Source organism: Teleopsis dalmanni, chromosome 2 (assembly GCF_002237135.1).
Source record: "Teleopsis dalmanni isolate 2A chromosome 2, ASM223713v2, whole genome shotgun sequence".
Classification (NCBI taxonomy): Eukaryota; Metazoa; Arthropoda; class Insecta; order Diptera; family Diopsidae; genus Teleopsis; species Teleopsis dalmanni.
The window spans coordinates 28,889,907-28,909,121 of record NC_051847.1 but is presented as its reverse complement, the minus strand read 5'-3'; the positions used below and the strand labels follow the sequence as shown (position 1 = coordinate 28,909,121).

General features: G+C 27.0%; 2 protein-coding genes across 2 annotated transcripts; both read left to right on the top strand.

Moving 5' to 3' along the window:
- The first annotated feature begins 980 nt into the window (after nt 1-980).
- On the top strand, nt 981-4,095 carry LOC119680596 (probable cytochrome P450 6u1). Its single transcript, XM_038093501.1, has 3 exons — nt 981-1,128; nt 2,283-3,573; nt 3,641-4,095. The coding sequence occupies exons 2-3, from the start codon at nt 2,499-2,501 to the stop codon at nt 4,063-4,065; spliced, it is 1,500 nt and encodes a 499-aa protein (XP_037949429.1). The 5' UTR covers nt 981-1,128; nt 2,283-2,498; the 3' UTR covers nt 4,066-4,095.
- On the top strand, nt 1,123-2,067 carry LOC119680598 (probable Ufm1-specific protease 1). Its single transcript, XM_038093502.1, has 3 exons — nt 1,123-1,407; nt 1,468-1,853; nt 1,913-2,067. The coding sequence occupies exons 1-3, from the start codon at nt 1,224-1,226 to the stop codon at nt 2,039-2,041; spliced, it is 699 nt and encodes a 232-aa protein (XP_037949430.1). The 5' UTR covers nt 1,123-1,223; the 3' UTR covers nt 2,042-2,067.
- Nucleotides 4,096-19,215: the final 15,120 nt, after the last annotated feature.

The following is a 19,215-nucleotide window of genomic DNA, read 5'->3' as shown; positions in this document are numbered from 1 at the left end:
CAGCTAAAAGTTCAATTAATTTAAATAATATAAAAATAATTTAATTTGGTTTTAATATAAAAAACCAAATACAATAGTTTCTATTAAGTAAAATAGTCACTTCCGTCATAACTGACGTTAAATTACAACAAAAAAAATATTTCTACTGTATATTACAGTTAAATAAAATAATTAGGTAAACATTAGAAAATGCCGACAGTAAATGTTTCAGTAAATGATGATATAGGTCATCACTGCTGTATGGTACGGATGACAAATGAAAATAATTGGCAACGCATTACACATACTTGCTGTTAATTTGTTTATAAAATGTGGTTTTATTTATTTGTTTGTGACTCTATAATATGTATTTTTGCATGCTTTTTATTGTTTTTGTACGTAATTATATTAAAAAGTTTCATTGTCAGTGAAATTTTCTATTAATAATGTTCTACTTTTATTTAGCATATATGTTCCACATTGAACCAGACAGCACATCAGTATAACTGCTAGTTAACCACGCTTTTATTGCTTCATCAAAGCTGTTTGTTGATACGTAATTTTACTGCTATAAAATAACATAAATAAAATATAATTACATTAAAATATTTATATTACACGTATAGTCAATATTATTTTCACATATTGTAAAAAAATGTAGTTTATAATATAAACTAAAATATGCATACATATATGTATTCCAACTTTGTAGTATTTAAACATTTAAACATTTTTAAACAACGCTGTATAGTACATATCAAATTATTGTGTATAATTTTTTTTTATACTGTACACTGCAAGGCCAGTACACAGCTTATATTTGTGAATTTCGCACCTGTTATTAATGTATATATATTTATAAAAAATTATCTTTGAAAAGACGTAAAAGATTTGTTAATCAAACAAAGAACATATTAAACGGTTATTAAGTTAAAAACACAAATTATCACAATTTATAATGAATTATTTTTGTATATAGAACAAGGTTATTTTTAGCATCGTTGGCAACTCCGAAGGTTGTTGGTTGTTTTGACGCAATTATACGCACTGCGATTTCAGTAAACAATTCAAGCTGCAATTTCACTCTTGTTTTAATTGCACTACATAATTCACTTGTGCAACAGCTCTGGAATTTTGCAGCAATCGACCGTAAATTTATTATATAATTTTTATACATTTTTCGTTAAGTATATTTTTTTTGCAAACCGCCAAAGTTTTCAAAAGTCAAACTTAATTAAAATATCATGAAAAATCAAAATTATGAAGCACCAGACTCGGTATCAGCGTTAGCAATTACTTCAAAGGTATACAAATATAAATTATTGACCAATATACTGGGCTTAAAGCCACCATGTCCAGGTACAACGTTTCTGACCCGTGGTGATTTTCAATATTTTCACTACGGCTGTGATGGCTTCAACGACCAAGGTAGGTAGCTTGCAATTAAATTGTAACTATTAGTTATAATATTTTTTTTACACCTTTAAGGTTGGGGTTGTGCATATCGCACTCTGCAGTCTATGTGCACATGGATTTTATATAAACAAGATAAAGTGGGCACATTGCACGTGCCTGGTTTACGTGAGATACAGGAAACACTTGTAAGAATTGAAGATAAACCAAAGGATTTCATAGGGTCTCGCGCTTGGATTGGTGCTTTAGAAGTTTTTTATGTTGTAAATGATTTATATGATGTTTCTTGCAAAATATTACATATACCAAGTCGTGATGAATTTAAAAATCATATGTGCGCGCTAAAAGATTATTTTGAAAACATTGGCGGTTTTGTAATGATGGGTGGGGATATGGATGCTGCTTCTAAAGGAATAGCTGGTATACATATCGCTAAAGAAGATGTTTATTTATTAGTGATTGTAAGTGGTTCATTTAATTATATTAAAATGTGTAGTATGTTATTAATGTATTTTTATAGGATCCACACTTTGTTGGCATTCCGATATCGATAAAAGAACTCGTTGATTGTGGATATATATCATGGAAAAAGACAACTGAATTTGTTGATAGTTCCTTTTATAATTTGTGTTTACCACAGTTAAAATAAAAAAAGTGTTAATAAATATTCAAGCAGTACATTTATTTAAATGAAATAATAATACACAATTAATTGCACTTATAATTAACTTATTTGTGGATTTCATTTTATATGGAAAAAAAAATAATTTCATTGCTAATCTGAAACTACAATTTTACACAGTAGAAGGGGCTATTAACAGTTTTATTACATATTGATTATATTTAATAATATTGTTTGTATTTATAATTTGTGTTATTTTTTTCTATAGAAAATTTTTACAAACGATAAAAAATTTCGTTATCAATGGAAAATTGTTGATAAGCCGTGTGCTGCCAGTAGTGTTAAAATCGATTAGAGTTCAAAGTGTTCGAAGACAGTGCGGGTAAACTTTAATGCAGAAAGCGTGAAGACAAAAATGTTATGGCAAAAATAGTTGATCGCATTAGAAAGTAAAGAAATAAAATTATTTTTAAAATATACAACAATGGATTTGTTGCACCGTCTGCTGTACACTACAATAGGTGCATTGTCAATCTTTTATCTCTTGGTAAAGTACAGTTTGTCGCATTGGAAGAAGCGTGGCATATTACATGAGAAACCTAAATTTTTATGGGGTAACCTGAAAGGTGTGGGCAGCAAGAAACACATACAAACTGCACTGCAAGAGCACTACAATAAATATAAAGCGAAAGCGCCATTCATCGGTTTCTATGCTTATGTAAAGCCTGTAATTCTACTACTTGATTTGGATGTTATAAAATATGTACTCCAAACTGATGCACACATATTTAAAGCACGAGGCTTGTATAATAACGTGGAAAGCGATCCGTTGTCTCAAAATCTCTTTCAATTAGATGGACACAAATGGGAAGAATTACACAACAAACTTCGCATAGTATTTTCAAAAGAAAAATTGGAATCAATCGTACCAGCTTTGCTAAATATTTCAACAGTTTTTAAACGTTCCTTAAATGAGAGACTAAGTTCGCGCAAGATATTTGTAATAAATGATCTAGTGGACTCCTTTAATGTAGATGTGATTGCAAATTTAGTGTTTAATATGAATAGTGACTCTCTGCTGCATCCCAACACCGAGTTTCGTGCAATGACGCAAACGTACATGAAGAGCTTTAGTATGATCAAAGCTTATTTAGCTACGTATTTTCCAATAATAGCACGTATTTTAGGATACCGTAGCTATGATGAATTAGTCACAAATTATTATTGCAATTTGGTAAAAAATAAAGTAATAGAACGCAAAAAACAACACTCGCAACCACATAACGATTTCTTAGAAATATTTGCTAAATTAAAATATGAAGACAACTCACAAGGTGGCTTCAGCTTTAATGAATTAACAGCGCAAGCCTTTTCATTTGTGCTAGCCGGTCTACAGACTTGTAATACCACTATGATCTATTGTCTCTATGAACTCTCAGTGCATCCACAAATGCAAGACAAGGCAAGAGCAGAAATTAACGATGTACTTAAAAAACACAACAACCAAATAAACATGAAAAGTATTTCTGATATGCAATATCTTAATCAAATTGTTTGCGGTAAGTTTTCTACAATACATTTCATTTGTAATTGAATAATAAAATTTTATTTTTTGTTAATTTGCAGAAACTCTACGCAAACATAGTCCCTATCCATTCCTTCTACGCAAAACTACAAAAGACTATGAAATCCCTGATTCGGTTTTTATGTTCAAAGAAGACAACTATTTAGTCGTACCTATTTCAGCTATACATCATGATCCAGACATATATCCAGAACCTGGTAGATTTGATCCGGATCGCTTTTTACCAAGTGAAGTACAAAAACGACATCCATTTACTTGGATACCATTTGGTTTTGGTCCTAGAGAGTGTATCGCTCAGGAATTTGCGAAAATACAGATTCTTGTGGGTCTGATAACACTTCTGCAAGACTACAAATATAGTTCGAGTACTGAAGTATTCACACCGATTGATTATGACAATACAAATTTATTTATTCTACGTCCTAAGTTAGATATAAACTTATGTGTAGAGAGAGTAGAACATTAATTTACTTCTTACAATTATTTTATATATATTGTTTTGTTTTTTGTTGTTGATTGGTTTTGTATTTTTATTATTTAACGTATTTTGCAAATGTACAAATATAAATGTTTAAGATATTTTTATAGTTTTTGTTAAGACATCCAAATATGTGTCAATGTATATATGTATTGTGATAAAACTTATATATTATTTTAATTATCGTCACTTGGAGTTTATCGACTAAGAAAGGTATGCACTTTATTATTATATTCTATGAAGTATAGGGAAATTATATGGCATACAAAAAGATTTTATTAAAAGTAAGATTTTTTTTTTTTATTTTGAAACAATAAACTATTTTTCTGCAATTATATTGAAATTGTTTTTATTAATATTTTTTGTTAAAAAAATTAGCATAAAAATTATAATAATATAATTAAAGCAGAATTAATTATTTAAATAGAAGCTATATAGTTAATAATAGATATCAGTGACAGCATATCTCTTAAGATGCGATCCTTACTAAGGCTCTACAAAGTAAGCCTATCGTAATACTACGATTTCCTATTAGCTTTAACGAGCTATATATGAAGGTATAGAAATAGTAATAGTAGATACCTGTGTATCTACTCTCAAGGGGTGTGCTTTACTTGGGCCCTAAAAAGTAAGTCAATTGTGATAACACGGTTTTGGAAAAGCTAGTGCCTTTAAGGAAGTATAGTTGCACAGTAGATATTCTTATTGTGATGAAGGAAATCTCGCTGTGTTATTTGAATTAAACTGATAATGTATTTAATGTTTAAAGTGGTAATATCGCACAGACATTAAGTAAATGTATGTAAAAATAAGGATTATAGTTTCCATATAAGCTACAGTTATGGTAGTAGGTATTGATAAGAGCACTTAACTGTTCGACATGTATGCGCAATAAAAACCACAATGATAATGGACAGTGAGTGACGAGCAAGACTAGTCACTTGATTGAGTAAGTATATATGTATATTCTTTGTATTCCCTCAATTTAATCGGATGACGCTATACTTATACTATAATATGTGTGATAATTATATTTCGTATTCTCCGATAAGGAAATGAAGTTATAAGATATCATTTGGTAAGTGTATGCTGTCCCTTTTTCATTATAGACAAAACTATGAAATTAAATAAGTTAAACTTAAAATCATTATTAAATGTTGCTTGGTCTATTAACAATAACCATTCGTTATAAATTAAATTTAAATATCACATAATTTAAACACTGTACAACACTACCTAAACTTTAACGTATGTTCAATCACAATAAAATTCACCACGAAGAGTACAGCATAACTTCTTAATATTAAATTATTTATTCTGAAATATTAAAATATTAGTGCTAATATTATTAATAGTTCATTGCAATTTGAACTAAACAATTTTTATTATGTTATATATTATCTTACCATCACATTTGGTATAGGTATAAATATTTTATTCATCAGTGTTTAAACATTCGCATTAACCCTTCGGTGGCCAGCAATTGGTTAAAACGTTAAAGCTTTCTTATTTTATTTCAATTGCTTTTTATAGCTTTATATATATAATTTATTATACTCGATCATATCCTATGTTATGAGTACATATATATTGAATAAATATATGATATAATATATATAATTGAAAATAAATGTTTCTTAATGTATTTTATATTGTTTTTGATTTATGTAAAGCATCTTTCCGAATGAAGAATTGCGTATTTTCATGAAAGTATGGGATATTTTTTATTCGCTCAATCTTATTAATTATTATTTACTGTTGGAATTTTGCTAATTCTTAAATTCCTGTGTATTCTGTTCTTAAAAAAGGCACGCAGGCACTAAATTCAACACTGCTATCTGTTTATTCAGTTCGGTGATAACTGCATCTGTAGTATTGTATGCAAGGTATTACCACATGATATATCTTCATTAGTATTACATTAACTTGTTAGAATTCTCAGTACACGGAGGTACTTCCAAAAAAATGCGATGCAATAAATTGCATTTGAAACAGATTACGGAAAAATCATTATTCTTATCTAATATTAGCTAAAACCTCTTAAAAATTTTTTTGAAACCATATTTTTAAAGCCGTTTCACATATCAAAAGCTTTTACTGTTACCCAGTAATAATATATTTCTGTCACCCATGATAAGTGTTCGACCTTTTTCTTCTTATATTTATGTAATGATCATCTTTATGTAAGCACAAGAGCGGCGCTATTACCAGGTATTTAAAATTATATTAATAGTTTCAACTATTAATTTATATTTTAATTTAATTTGAATTAATTGTCGAAGATGGTTTCTTATCATACAAAATTAAACTGAGTTAACTATTTTCATAGATATGGCGATCATTTGATTTATTATTAATATTTATATTATATATTTATAAATATTGTGCATATATATATAATATAAGTTATGTTTTTATGATAAACTACACATGACCAAAATTAATTTATCTTATATGTAAATCAAGAAGAATTCTAATGCAAAACCCGAATACAACTGCACGTTTGCAATATATCTAGTATTGTTATTTGATTACAATAACATTTTCTTTGAATTTATGCAATTTATATCATATCAAATTCTATGAAATTAAATCACATTTGTTATGTTACAAATTTCTATTTGAATGTGCTAAAGGATAATAAAAGTTTGCTCTTTATTAAAACAATCTAAATTCATACGATTTCTAACACTGTTAAAGTAACTCAACACACCACTTCCATATTATTTCTCTCTTTAAAATCATTTCGTTATTTGCCGTGGTGATGGGATGTCGGTTAACGCGCATTAATTTTCTTTGAAAAAAAGTGAAGATACAAATTAAGTTATAAAGTTTTTGAGTTTGTGATGCCAAACGAGTTTTTGTGTGATCATAAAAAAAAATTGCAACTGAGAAAACAGAATTTTTTTTAATTCCAAGTTGCATTGTTTTAAAATTAAATTTAATAAGTGTTTCGAAATACCGAAATTTAAATAAAACAAAAAGTCTAACGAAGGTGATTACAAAAAGCGTCTGTAACTGTGCTAAAAGCAAATTTTCAAATCTGCGGCCAAATTGTGTGAAGTTGAATGGAAATAATCCAAAATTTTTCTAACAAGAAAATTTAATTACAATTATACGGTTATACATAGCTGTAAACATATATTATATGGTATATAAAAGAATAAATATATGAAAATAAAATAAGAAAAATTGCCGTAATAAAAAATTCTAAAAAAATTATTACCGTATAAACAAAAATTCTTATTAAAAAGCTTACTTTTACATAAAAGAGTTTAATTTTATTATAAAGTGTTTATCATATAATCAAAATAAATAAATAAAAGCATATCATATTAATAACAAAAACTCTAGACTTTGATAATCAAGTTTTCTGCAAACAACAAATTTTCCGCATTTTTCATTTTTAATTCTGCGCCTATGTCTGCAATAGAAACAACACATCACATCACAACAAAAGCAAGCTAAAGGAGTTGGACCGACCTCTAGTTTACGTTCTTTGGCTTTGTGTAGCATTGTTGTTGTTTTTTTTTCACAATATTTCTTACCTTCGCCTTTGAAAAAACAACATTCAGCATCAACAACAAAACAATTCAGTGGCGAAACAGTACGGCGGGAGAACTAACTGGCATATAGTAGTAGTCACAGCATTCAGGGTTGTTTTCATACGTTTGCTTTGAGTGCTGTCCCCCCGTTGCTGTTGTAGCTCCTTTGTGTCCTTTTGCCGCCTGGAATATATGAATTGCGTTGACTAGCTTGGAAACGATAAGCGGCAAACGGTAAAAAGGGAAGAAGAAACACTCAATTCTATTGCAGCCGTTGCATTTTTGCTCGTGGATTGATTGCGTTTATTTTGTGTTTTGTATTTTTTTTCACCTTTGGAAGAGCGAAGAGGAATTGACAACTGTCAAAAAGTGCTGCACGTAAGTATGCTTTAAACTTCGTTTTGTCGGCTTTTATACAAAAAACGCTTAAGCTAAGTGGGCTAATTATAGCATGTTTTTTTCTTATTTGTTTCTGAGAAAATATGCTTAAAGGATATGCAAAGTATAATTGATTAAGGACAGTTGTTTTAAATGTGATTAACTAAATATTTTGAAGATATTTTTCTCAGATTACCTTTACATTTTTTGGATTTTTAATTCTTTTGAAAGCCTTTTAAGTAAAATTTATTGTTTATTATATCAAATCAATTAATAAAAAATTAATTAATAAAAAAATATATGATAAATATTATATATTTTAAAGATATAACATAAGTCTTTTAAAATTTTTAAGTAAAATTTTGCACGATACTAGATCCGGTTTCAGTATATAATTTAGTTTCTAATATCTCTCTATGGATTACAGTTTTTCGTTTTCTTAGAACTATTACTAGTTTAGGTTGGAGTAGGGCTTTTGTGTACAGAATATTTACTAAAGATTAATAGATTTGTATGCTGTTGTTCTAATATAGCTTACTATATTAGCGGGATATTACTGGTGGGATATATAATTGCTGATCTATAGTGTTAGTTTTATCTTTAAGATAATGACCTTTTTTTGGAACGTTCCAATAAGTTGTTTAAAAGACAAATCCATGTTCTTTTTACTGAAAGAACTTTTTTAAAATAATTAATGCCTATTTTGTCTTCAAACTATTGAATCTTCTTATTTTAGTAACCGAGGTCGTTGCTTAAAGTAGTTCCTTTGTTTTTTGTGTATTTTTATTGAAGACGTTGAAGTATCAACTAGAATTGTGCATGGCACGTGGTTGTTATTAATGACTGGTTTCAGGATACAGGTCCAGTTATTTCTAAAACCATAACTTTTTTTTTGAAATATAAATTTTCTTTCATTAAATTTTGTTTGATTGATACAAAATTTGTGATATGTTTAATTTGGCAATATGAACTTTTAATGCTTTCATCCCTATCATTCGGCTCCATAGCTTAAACAGAGCTTTTATCATAAATTTTTTTTCTGACTCAAAGTTAGCTCCATTGCTTTAGCAGGGTAACTATACTTGAAAATTTTCTGAAATATATCTTATAGAGAAATATTTATATAGCAAGGTACATGTTCTTAGTTATCTTCTTGTAGTTAGTGTAAAAATGTTAAAGCACACTTTAATAGATTTTGTCGAACTGGCGGTATGAAGATTTCCTATCTTATTGGTTATGACCTAGAGACTTAAACAGGCTGTTTTACCCAATATCTACTCTACATATATTCCTCAGTGTATACAATGAACTTACTTAGTCATGATCATCGTAAAATCTTTAAAATATTTATAAAGTAAATATAGAACTACAAACATACAGTTTCTTATTCTAAGTATATATAATAGTTTCATTAATTATTATAAAAGCAACCGATTTCAGAAATTCATTTTTTAGCTCGTACATGTATACATTTATAAATCTTTTAAACTTGTATAAATATCAATTTAATTCTTTTTTACTTTAATAAATTATCAGAGATATTTATTATTACGTACAGTTTAATTGTTTTTATGGTGGGTATAGTATATATATCATTTTGTCTTCCTACTTTTAAATAAATCTGTCCTTTCTATTTTTTAACAAATATTCGATTTCCGTTTTAGTTTCAATATTTTATATAACCAATTCCAGTATAAAAAAGCATAACAAACAAATAAAAAAATGTGAACGTAAACTTCAACTTCAACTTCAATTTTATTCCAAACATTTCCAATCAGGAAGTTACTACTCCCTTTCATCAGATTTTTGTTTGTTTGAAAACTTCTCTTCGTCTATGCTGAAGTGGAGTTTTTGTATGCGCAAGTGCAGTGTTTTGGGTGTTTTCATTAAATAAATTTTTATTGTATTATTTTTGTTTGGTTTGAAATTGTAATTCACTTAAGGGGACATATTAAAGTTTTTCTATATTAGAAAAAAAAACCAAAAAATTTAATTCCTAAGTAAGATCTAAGTATATTTTCTTACATTAAAACTTTTTTGTCTCTTCTATATACTCAGATATTTAGAAACAAAATATTAGTTTCATTTTAAATCTACATTTTAAATATTAAAAATATTCATTATAAATTTATTTGTTTATCCCATATAACCTTTAATATAGTTAGATTTTTTTAGTATAGTTATTTATTTTTTTTATAGTTAGATTGTTTTTCACCTGATGACAGATTGTTGAAATAGCACCTCTTTAAAAGCCTGTTTCTTCTATTAGTCAAAGCAGGGTAATTCTTCATCAAGCTAAGGTAAGAAAATTCCTCACTTCTTTAATGTTCTTCTAAATATCCTTAAATTCTTCCATAAGTGTTGACAAGAATGTACAGTTTTTCTACATAAATGGGTAGAAATATTCTCTTAAATTTTTATTAAAAATCGGTTATTATTTAATTTAACGTGTTTAGTAATATCCTTCAGATAGTTGAATCAGCTGTTTGCAGTCTGAGTACTGAGTAAGTACTGAGAAATCGGTAAAATAGAATAGAATATCAACAGTTAAACTTGGAGATAACAATTGACCATTGTTATCAACAGGCACTTTGCGTTCTCTTTGTTAAGCCATTTGATTTTTCACATTAAATTAAACAAGTCCGATGTCTTTTTTTTTTGTTGTCCTACCAATTGAAGCTGCTTTGTCTATAGTTCCGGGCATAGATATAGAAAGCAATTGAGAGATTAAACTTCCTCTTCACCGGGTTAATCTTTGCACAATCTAATTGTTGAAATGCGTCAACTACAAACCATTGTCGCAATATCACAGCAACTTCTTACTACTCCAGTAAGCATATAATATGCAGGTTCTGCAGATTATGCAGATTCTAGCGAACTCACAGTATACACGATTATACCATAAGTTGTTCGTCACCGCAATGGTGATTTCATCAATGTTTCTACACAGTTTGGAATTTCAATTGAGGTGTTAGCCGCGTGTATATTCATTTCAGCACATCTACTGGTTATCTCATCTGCTAGTTTGTTCCCTTTGATATTCCAATGTTCAAGAACTCAATACTCATGCCATATTTGTAAACTTTCCAAAACTTTGTTCCTGTGTTTTGAGAAGAAATCAGATGAATCTGAGTAGATTATTGATAACTATAGCTTTTTTACTAATTATTTTAATTATTAGTTTAATATGATTTTTTTAAAAAAAGTTTTGTTAACAATTTCGTTTGAATAGATATATGGGTATGTTATATAAATTAGATCGCGACTTTTAAAGTAAAGAATATAATATTTTATTAGTAATACAAAAATATACTTGTCAGAGGATGTATAAGCGTTTTGTTTATGTTTTTAAGTTAAAAATATTTTCATATTTCAAAGGAAAAACTTTTACAAAATTAGTTTTTACTTTTCTTTTGGGGTGTGTATGCTCCCATTTCGAATATCAAATTAGTGAGCCTCCCCTTCTAAGCGACATTTACACGTCGTATAATGTATAAGTAAAAAAGTCGCTCACGCGGTATAAAAAATACAAATAAATAACGAAAAATCGTGAAAATCTCAAAGGGAAAGGCAAATAATACGAAAGATACACAGGGCATGTGTACAAATATGAATGTAAAAATGTGAAATCAAAATAGAAATAATGTCTAAATAGGAAGTACGTACAAAACTCCCTTGGCGCAAATTTACCAGTTCATTGACTTATATTTTGTTGCGTTATATTATACTATATATAATATAATCAAGAAGTATTATTAAATTGTATTTATAAGGGAAAATTTGAAATTAAACAACAATATGCAATCACATGAAAAGCCAAATGTAGACACGTGATTTTGTTTTAGTTAGAGAAGGGGTTTTGATAAGGCTTCATATAATGTACCCTACTGTTACCTAGCAGTTGTCAGTCCTCAGTTTTTTTTTTTTAATATATAAATAAAATATATTTTGAATTATTTTTTGAAATTTGCAAGTGAACTTCTTAAAATACACTATGTACTTACTATACATATATTCTTATCTGATTTATATTTGTTTAAAATGTTTTTTTTAATGATTAATATACTTACTCGTAGTAGAACTGTCTACAAACTATTAGTTTAGTACTTAAAAAAATATTTGTTTAAAATATAATTAAGAGATAACTAATAGTAAAAAAAGCGCAATTAATTAGTGTTCTAACAAAGTAAATTTAAAATGTGTTGAAAAGGAGACATCAAAAATAAAATAGTATCACCTCACTTCTCATGACTTATAACATATAAGTCATATAAAATGTTCTTACTTCAAAAACTTCTAAATTTAATTTATGTTAAGTAGAAGTATTTATTTCTTTCTTTTTTAATTTTAATGATACTTACCGATAAAGTATTGTTAAAGTATTATCGAGTTTTAAAAACTCATAATAATCAAGTTCCAAGTGAACAATAAAATCTGTATAGATTTAGTATGCGGTAGTTGGTTAACGTTGACATCGGTAGAATCTGCAGAGCTATAAGTAGGATTGTAGTAAAATCTCTATAAAATAAAATCTGATTTGGGTTCTATACTTGGCACTATACTAATATACAGCGTTCCTATATAGAGCATTATTTATTATGTCAAAAATAACTTGTTAAAAATAATCAAGCGTTTATATTCCTGTATTTGAATATAGTGATTTTACAGGTTAATTGGTCAAATATTTTATTGTTGTTAAAAATAAAAATTAAGAAAAAAAACCACGACTTCTTAGTTAATAATTTTTATTATATAATTTTTATTATATATACATATATACAGTGCTGAATATAATTATTGGCACAGAACCATATTAAATTTTAGCATTGTTTTTAACGTGTTGATGATGCAATTTTTAATCAACAAAAATTTTTTTTAGATAAAATGCTTAATATACTATTATTTTCAGTTTATTTCATTATATTATGTCTAATATTTAATTTCTTACAATTAAAAAATCAATTAAAAGTACTAAATTAGGCTGAACAAAATTATTGGCTAACAGTGCTTAAGTTCAATATGTTTGCTGTGCCAATAATTATGTTCGGCACTGTATATATATATATAGTTTCTGTTCAATATGTTAAACTTAACAAATATTATTTTTTATGTGAATTTAGAAAAGTGCTCTTGATAAAGTTATTTTATTTAAATTTTTACAGATTATACCAATTTACCAACTGTTATCCATCGTTTAATCTATGAAAATTGTAACTTTTTGTAATCATAATTTAATCATAATAATGCATTTATATGTATTTATCTCCGCCTGTAATAATCTAAAGTTTAAGTTCAGGTATACATAAATTAAAATTAATTTTTTATGTTTATATAATGTAAATCAAATTTTTTTTTATATCAAATATATATATAAAAGATATTTAAAAATATTTTTTTTTTTAATATTTTGTGTTTAAAAAACTAAAGAATTTTACATTGTTTTTATATTGGTCTTATCTCTTACTCAAGGTGAAAGGTAATCCTCTCGTTTTGTCTACATAAAAAAGATTATTGCGTGTTGTAAAACTTTCTAACTTTATCTAAAACTTTTGACACATACCGCAGTGGCATTTTTCGGCTTTCTGTTAAGTTATAAATATGTTAATACCTGACAAAAATTTTGATTTGTGTGCAAAGTCCTGAAATTTAAGCACCTGTCAGTGTATTCCTTTCATGTGTTTATCTAAAAATATACTCGTAAGTATATAGTTTATATGTTATTGGCTATGTATAAACAAAATAAAATTTTTTAGTATTTTTACTAAAATATTTTGCTAACAAATTTATCTTTTTGTTCTGAGCATCAAAAACCAAAATGTGTTATGAAAAGTGTATAAAAATGCAAATTCCCTAACTGACGAAACGCACCCAATATAACCCAAACAAACCATGTCCGCCCACTTTTTCGAAAAATAAAAATAAAACTCAAACAGCTGTGTATCATATATACTCATATATATATATATATGTATATGTGTATATGTATATGATATATACGAAAATGTAAAAAAAGCACTATATAAGTTTTAAAAGTTGAAGTAGTATTGTGTTAAAAAATCTATGTCGATCTGTCAAAAAGTATCTGGCAAGCGTCCGATTAGTCGTTGGGTCGGTGGATTTATCACTGATTTTCCTCTGCATTCTGTTTAGTCTGCCATTGGCACCCACTTTAAAATTATTTCATCTTTTATATCATGGGTTTTGCTGGCACTGCTGCTATACTATATGAACGTAAAGCTGCAATCATTTTTAAATGAGATTTATACATATTTTTTTTTTTTAATATGCGTAATATGCACATTCATACAAGCACATATATATCTACATATGTTTATATATTTTGTATATCTGCCGTTTTGTTTACTAAAGCTTTTCTGTATCTGAAATTAACTTTCGTTTTTATTTCAGCATTCAGCGTTCTTTTCAATATAGATTTTGTTTGTCTCGCGCGCTAAATAAAAATCTTTTTGCCCCAATAAAAAAAAAAAATAATAAAAAATACATCTTTAATATTATTATTTTGTTATCTCTTCTAAATTTTCTGTATTTTTATTTATGTTTTTTTATTTATTTCATTTATACATAGAAATGATTCTGTGCTTCATTATGAAATTAGAAATATTCATTATTCTTTTATGTTTTCATATTTGATGTGATTTGCATTTTAATTACGTATTTTTGTCTGCTTTTAATTCAAGTTAATTTACATATTTTTATCTCCAAAAAGTATGAAAATTTGGTAATTTAATTAATATGTTCGTTTTGTTTTCTTATTTACAAATTGTGATAATAATATTCATGAATATTTTTAGCGCCTTTGTTATTTAAATAATAGATTATTTGGGTATGTTTTTATATGTCTAATTGTTTTAAACTCAAATGTGATTTACTTAAGGTAAATAAGGTAGAAATATAGAAAAATATTTAAGATTTTGTCAAGATTATATGATGTGATTAAGCAACATCTCTACAAAGGACATAATAGCATTTTTTAATTGCTACTTGTCTATAGAACTTAAGTGGATTTGTCACAATAATCCTCAATGGATGCAGTGACTTGGTGACTAGTTTCTAACCCGTTTAAAATCTATCTATCTATTAATCTATTTATTTAGAAAAATGTTTAATATTTTGTCAAGATTATATGAGGTGATTAGGCAACATCTTTCCAAAGGACATAATGGCGTTTTTAACTGCTACTTGTCTATGAAACTAGAGTGGGTTTGTCACAATAATCCTCAAAGGATGCAGTGATTTGGTGACAAGTTTCTAACCCGTTTAAAATCTATCTATTTATCTTATGTGAGATGAAATAATTTTGATTAATAAATAATTTTTGAAAATATGTGTGTATTTTTTTCATATTGTGATTATAGTTAAACTTGTCCAGCAACCGAATTTGTAAAAAATGTATTAACAAATTGAAAAATTTATTATAATAATATTTAAATCTCAACCATCAGTATATATGACAGTTATATTTAAATAATTTTAATGGAATTTAGTAAAAGTAATATCTATTAATTATATGTATCTGAATTTGTGTGTCCAAACCTCCAGTTATCTACTAACTGGAGCTTTGTCATAGCTCCGGTTTTCACGGTTATCGACCTATGCCCACGCTGTATTGCGTAATGACAATAGCCGGACACGATGAAGGCGGTTTGGATACACAAATATACAAATTCAGATAGGGTGTTTCTTAGAAATGTTTTATAAAATCCGGTGACGATTTCTTGACATAATAAATGAAAAAATCATTTATTCAATATTTACCAAGATATAAGTTATAAGACATATAAGTTGTAAAAAAGAAAATGTACTTCAAAAATCATTCAATCATTTCTGCTAAAAACCTCAGTGACCTCAATATTTTTATAAATTTTATTGTTTTAATTTTTAGAACATCGATATATTATTACCTTATGAATACTTTTTGCTAAATAATTTTTCTTCCATCACGCATATTATTCATAATATAAGAGTCAAATAAGCCTACTTACTATTTTTATATATAGAACCGGATAATTTATTTTATTACTAATTATATTCTCTAGAAAATTGGTGAGATTGAAGTATTATATTTCCTCCACTTTTTCTACTACTACTAATTATAATGTACTTTTCTTTAGCTTTGAGTATATTATTATTATATTATGTGTGCAAACAATTTTAATTCGTGCCATTTTTATTTACATAAATTTTCATTTAAATACTAGAATTAAAAGTTAAAAATAATACTGTAGGTCTGTACTCTGATTCACTACATCAAAAAATTTTGAATCACACATCAGTTTTGCTTTGGAATTGAAACTATATTTGACTGTTCATTGTATGTACAGAATAGGTTTTAGTTCAATATTTTTAACCAAATCCATCCATTCAATTGTTGACGCCTATATGCTTTTGCGGTTATAATCAGTATATGTAATCAGTAGCGCCTGTATATATTCTGTCATAGTTTCTGTCAGAATCCGTCATATCAGAGTATTATGATTTAAATAAACAACATATGGTTTGATTTTTATTGCTTTTAATTTAAACCTATAAATTATTGCTCAAAGTTCCATATCTCAATTTAGTCTATTAATAAAACTTAGCTAACTCTTAGTTGTTTACGTCTGTGCACCCTTTTGGTTCTAATAAGCATATACTAAATCACTCAGTTCTATTTGTACCCATTGCGGCATTTCCTGTTAGTCAAAAACAGGAACGATAATATCGGCATCTGGACAAGCTCGGATTATAAAGTGTCTTATTATTATAATAGAATAAGTAAATTAGAATTTTTTATAAATTCTTTATGAGTGTCCAGTTTATAATGTACTGAATAATGAATCCAGTTGACTTAGACTTGGTTTAATCTATCATTGTAATATATAATTTTAAAAATAGTTTTATTATTAATTCCTTGCTGATTTCACAAAATGCTTTTGAAACAAAACTTGCTGTTTTAAATGCCTTTTTGAATTGGTTTATTCACTACTTTATTTCTATAAATTGCATTTTGGCTTAATATGCACAATATTAGTTCACACTTTACACAATTTTTGAATATAGTTTGTTAAATGCAGTAAGTATATTTTAATCAATTTGGATCTGATCACTACTGCCAGTTATTTTTTGTTATTTTTTGTTATTTTTATTATTTTTTAAGTCATCTCAAGGGTCTTCGAATGACAAATAAATAAGGACTATATTTGAAATGCAATATAAATATGTGAGTGTTGTTACTATTATTCCATATATTAAAATTTTACCTTTTTATGTAAATAATATAATATACAATAACATAGTATCTATAATATAATGAATGATATATGAGCTTAGTAAATATTTTTTATATGCATTTACTTAAATTAGTTGTTTATTATCACATTTAAAGTAAATAACAAAACCATTTATTAAATTTCTTTTAAATTTTTTTTACCAAGTTTTAAAAGCTCTGTAACCTATCATTCATAATCATTCTTTTGAACCTTTTAACCAACAAAAGGCCTACTTATCTGAAATGTGTAAAAATAAATTTACACTTCATGTAAGTATAAGCATGATATGCATATAAAAGTATATTAATTCGTTAAATGTATATGATAAGTATTGTATATAATTACACACATGTACATATATATGGAAAGAATATATAATTTGCAAAACCATAATATATAGCACAATCGTATATACTTCAGTTGCCGGCATAACAAGGCACGTATATTTTTGGCGAATAATCGTATTAGGTTCTCTATTGTGTGTATGAGAACAATGTGTTCAATATGCTAGAATGTAGAATACGAATAGATATGGTATAACGTCAATATACATGAATAAATTTCACATACATATCTCTCAGATACAATACACTCACTAACCTACATCTTTATTTAACTATCTAATTATGTACACATTTGTATTGTTTATGCTTATTTAATGCATAGCAAATTAGCAAGTCGAAACGATAACGTCAAAGTGTTTTGGGCTTCTGACTGTGGTTAAATCAACAACGCATTTCACAGTTCATATTTTTCTCTGTATCTTTGTATCTATCTTTGTTAACCCAAAAATTTGTTGATTAAACAAGTGTGAGAAAAATTGAAAATCACAAATTTGGTAATTCTAAACAAATGGTTTTGTAAATGGTATGAAATCTAAATTTTATAGAAACGTGCTATTTTGTAACAATTAAATTGCGAAATATAGTTTGTTCCACATTTACCATATAAATTACTTGAAGATAAGATAAAATATTTTCAATATGTATCGATTTGTAATATGTAAACTACTCGTACAACGCATTTACCCTGTTTTTAGTTTTAGTTATAGTTCTATTATTATTGATAAGATAACAGCATAATAATTATCGATTAGTATTCTATTCCGGGAGTGCTCTCTTTGTTATAGTCTATTCAATCTTTTACACTGGTCTGCAAACAAGAAGCAAGAAAATACAACAAATTGTACAATAAGCTATTTATAAAATGCTTTAATGGAATCTACACTAAATAAATAATTTAATTGAGTAGCCTAAGTATTTAAGTATTATCATGACAGCTTTCTACTATTTGTATTAATAGACATTTTTTTGCACTTGTATTGAAATCTCTATTCAAAGTGAAACATTTTTTATATAAATTATATTAATTTATTTAAATTGTTATAAACTTCACACAAGTATGAAATTTTACTAATACTACTTGCTACTAATTTTAATACTAATACTAATTTTGTCAATATGTTATACAGATAGCAAAGGAAATATCGGGTTCTATTGTTGATTAGCAGGACAACACAAATTCATTTAGCCTCGTCGGTTTATTAACTGACATTCTCTTTAATTGAAATACATCTCAAGTATACGTTGCCTAAATTAATAATTCCGGCCACTTCTTAAACTGAGAGTATATTTTGTAGATGCTAATTTAGTTCAGTCTTGTTAAAATGCGTGGATATCGATTAAGAAATCTGTGGGTTTTTGGGTTTATCGAAGAGCAACAATTGGATAAAATTGGCTAAACATATTAGATAGAACATAGTAGTGATCCATTATAACAAATAATAGTTATAAAGTTAAGATTATTCATTATTTTGACTTTCTATTAAAAAATTCTTTATGTTCAACAAATTTTATTTAACTCATATAAACAATTGATAATATATTGATATATATTACTATAGCCGTTTTGTTGTACTTTGGGTGTCCAGAGGTATTAAGTTTTTC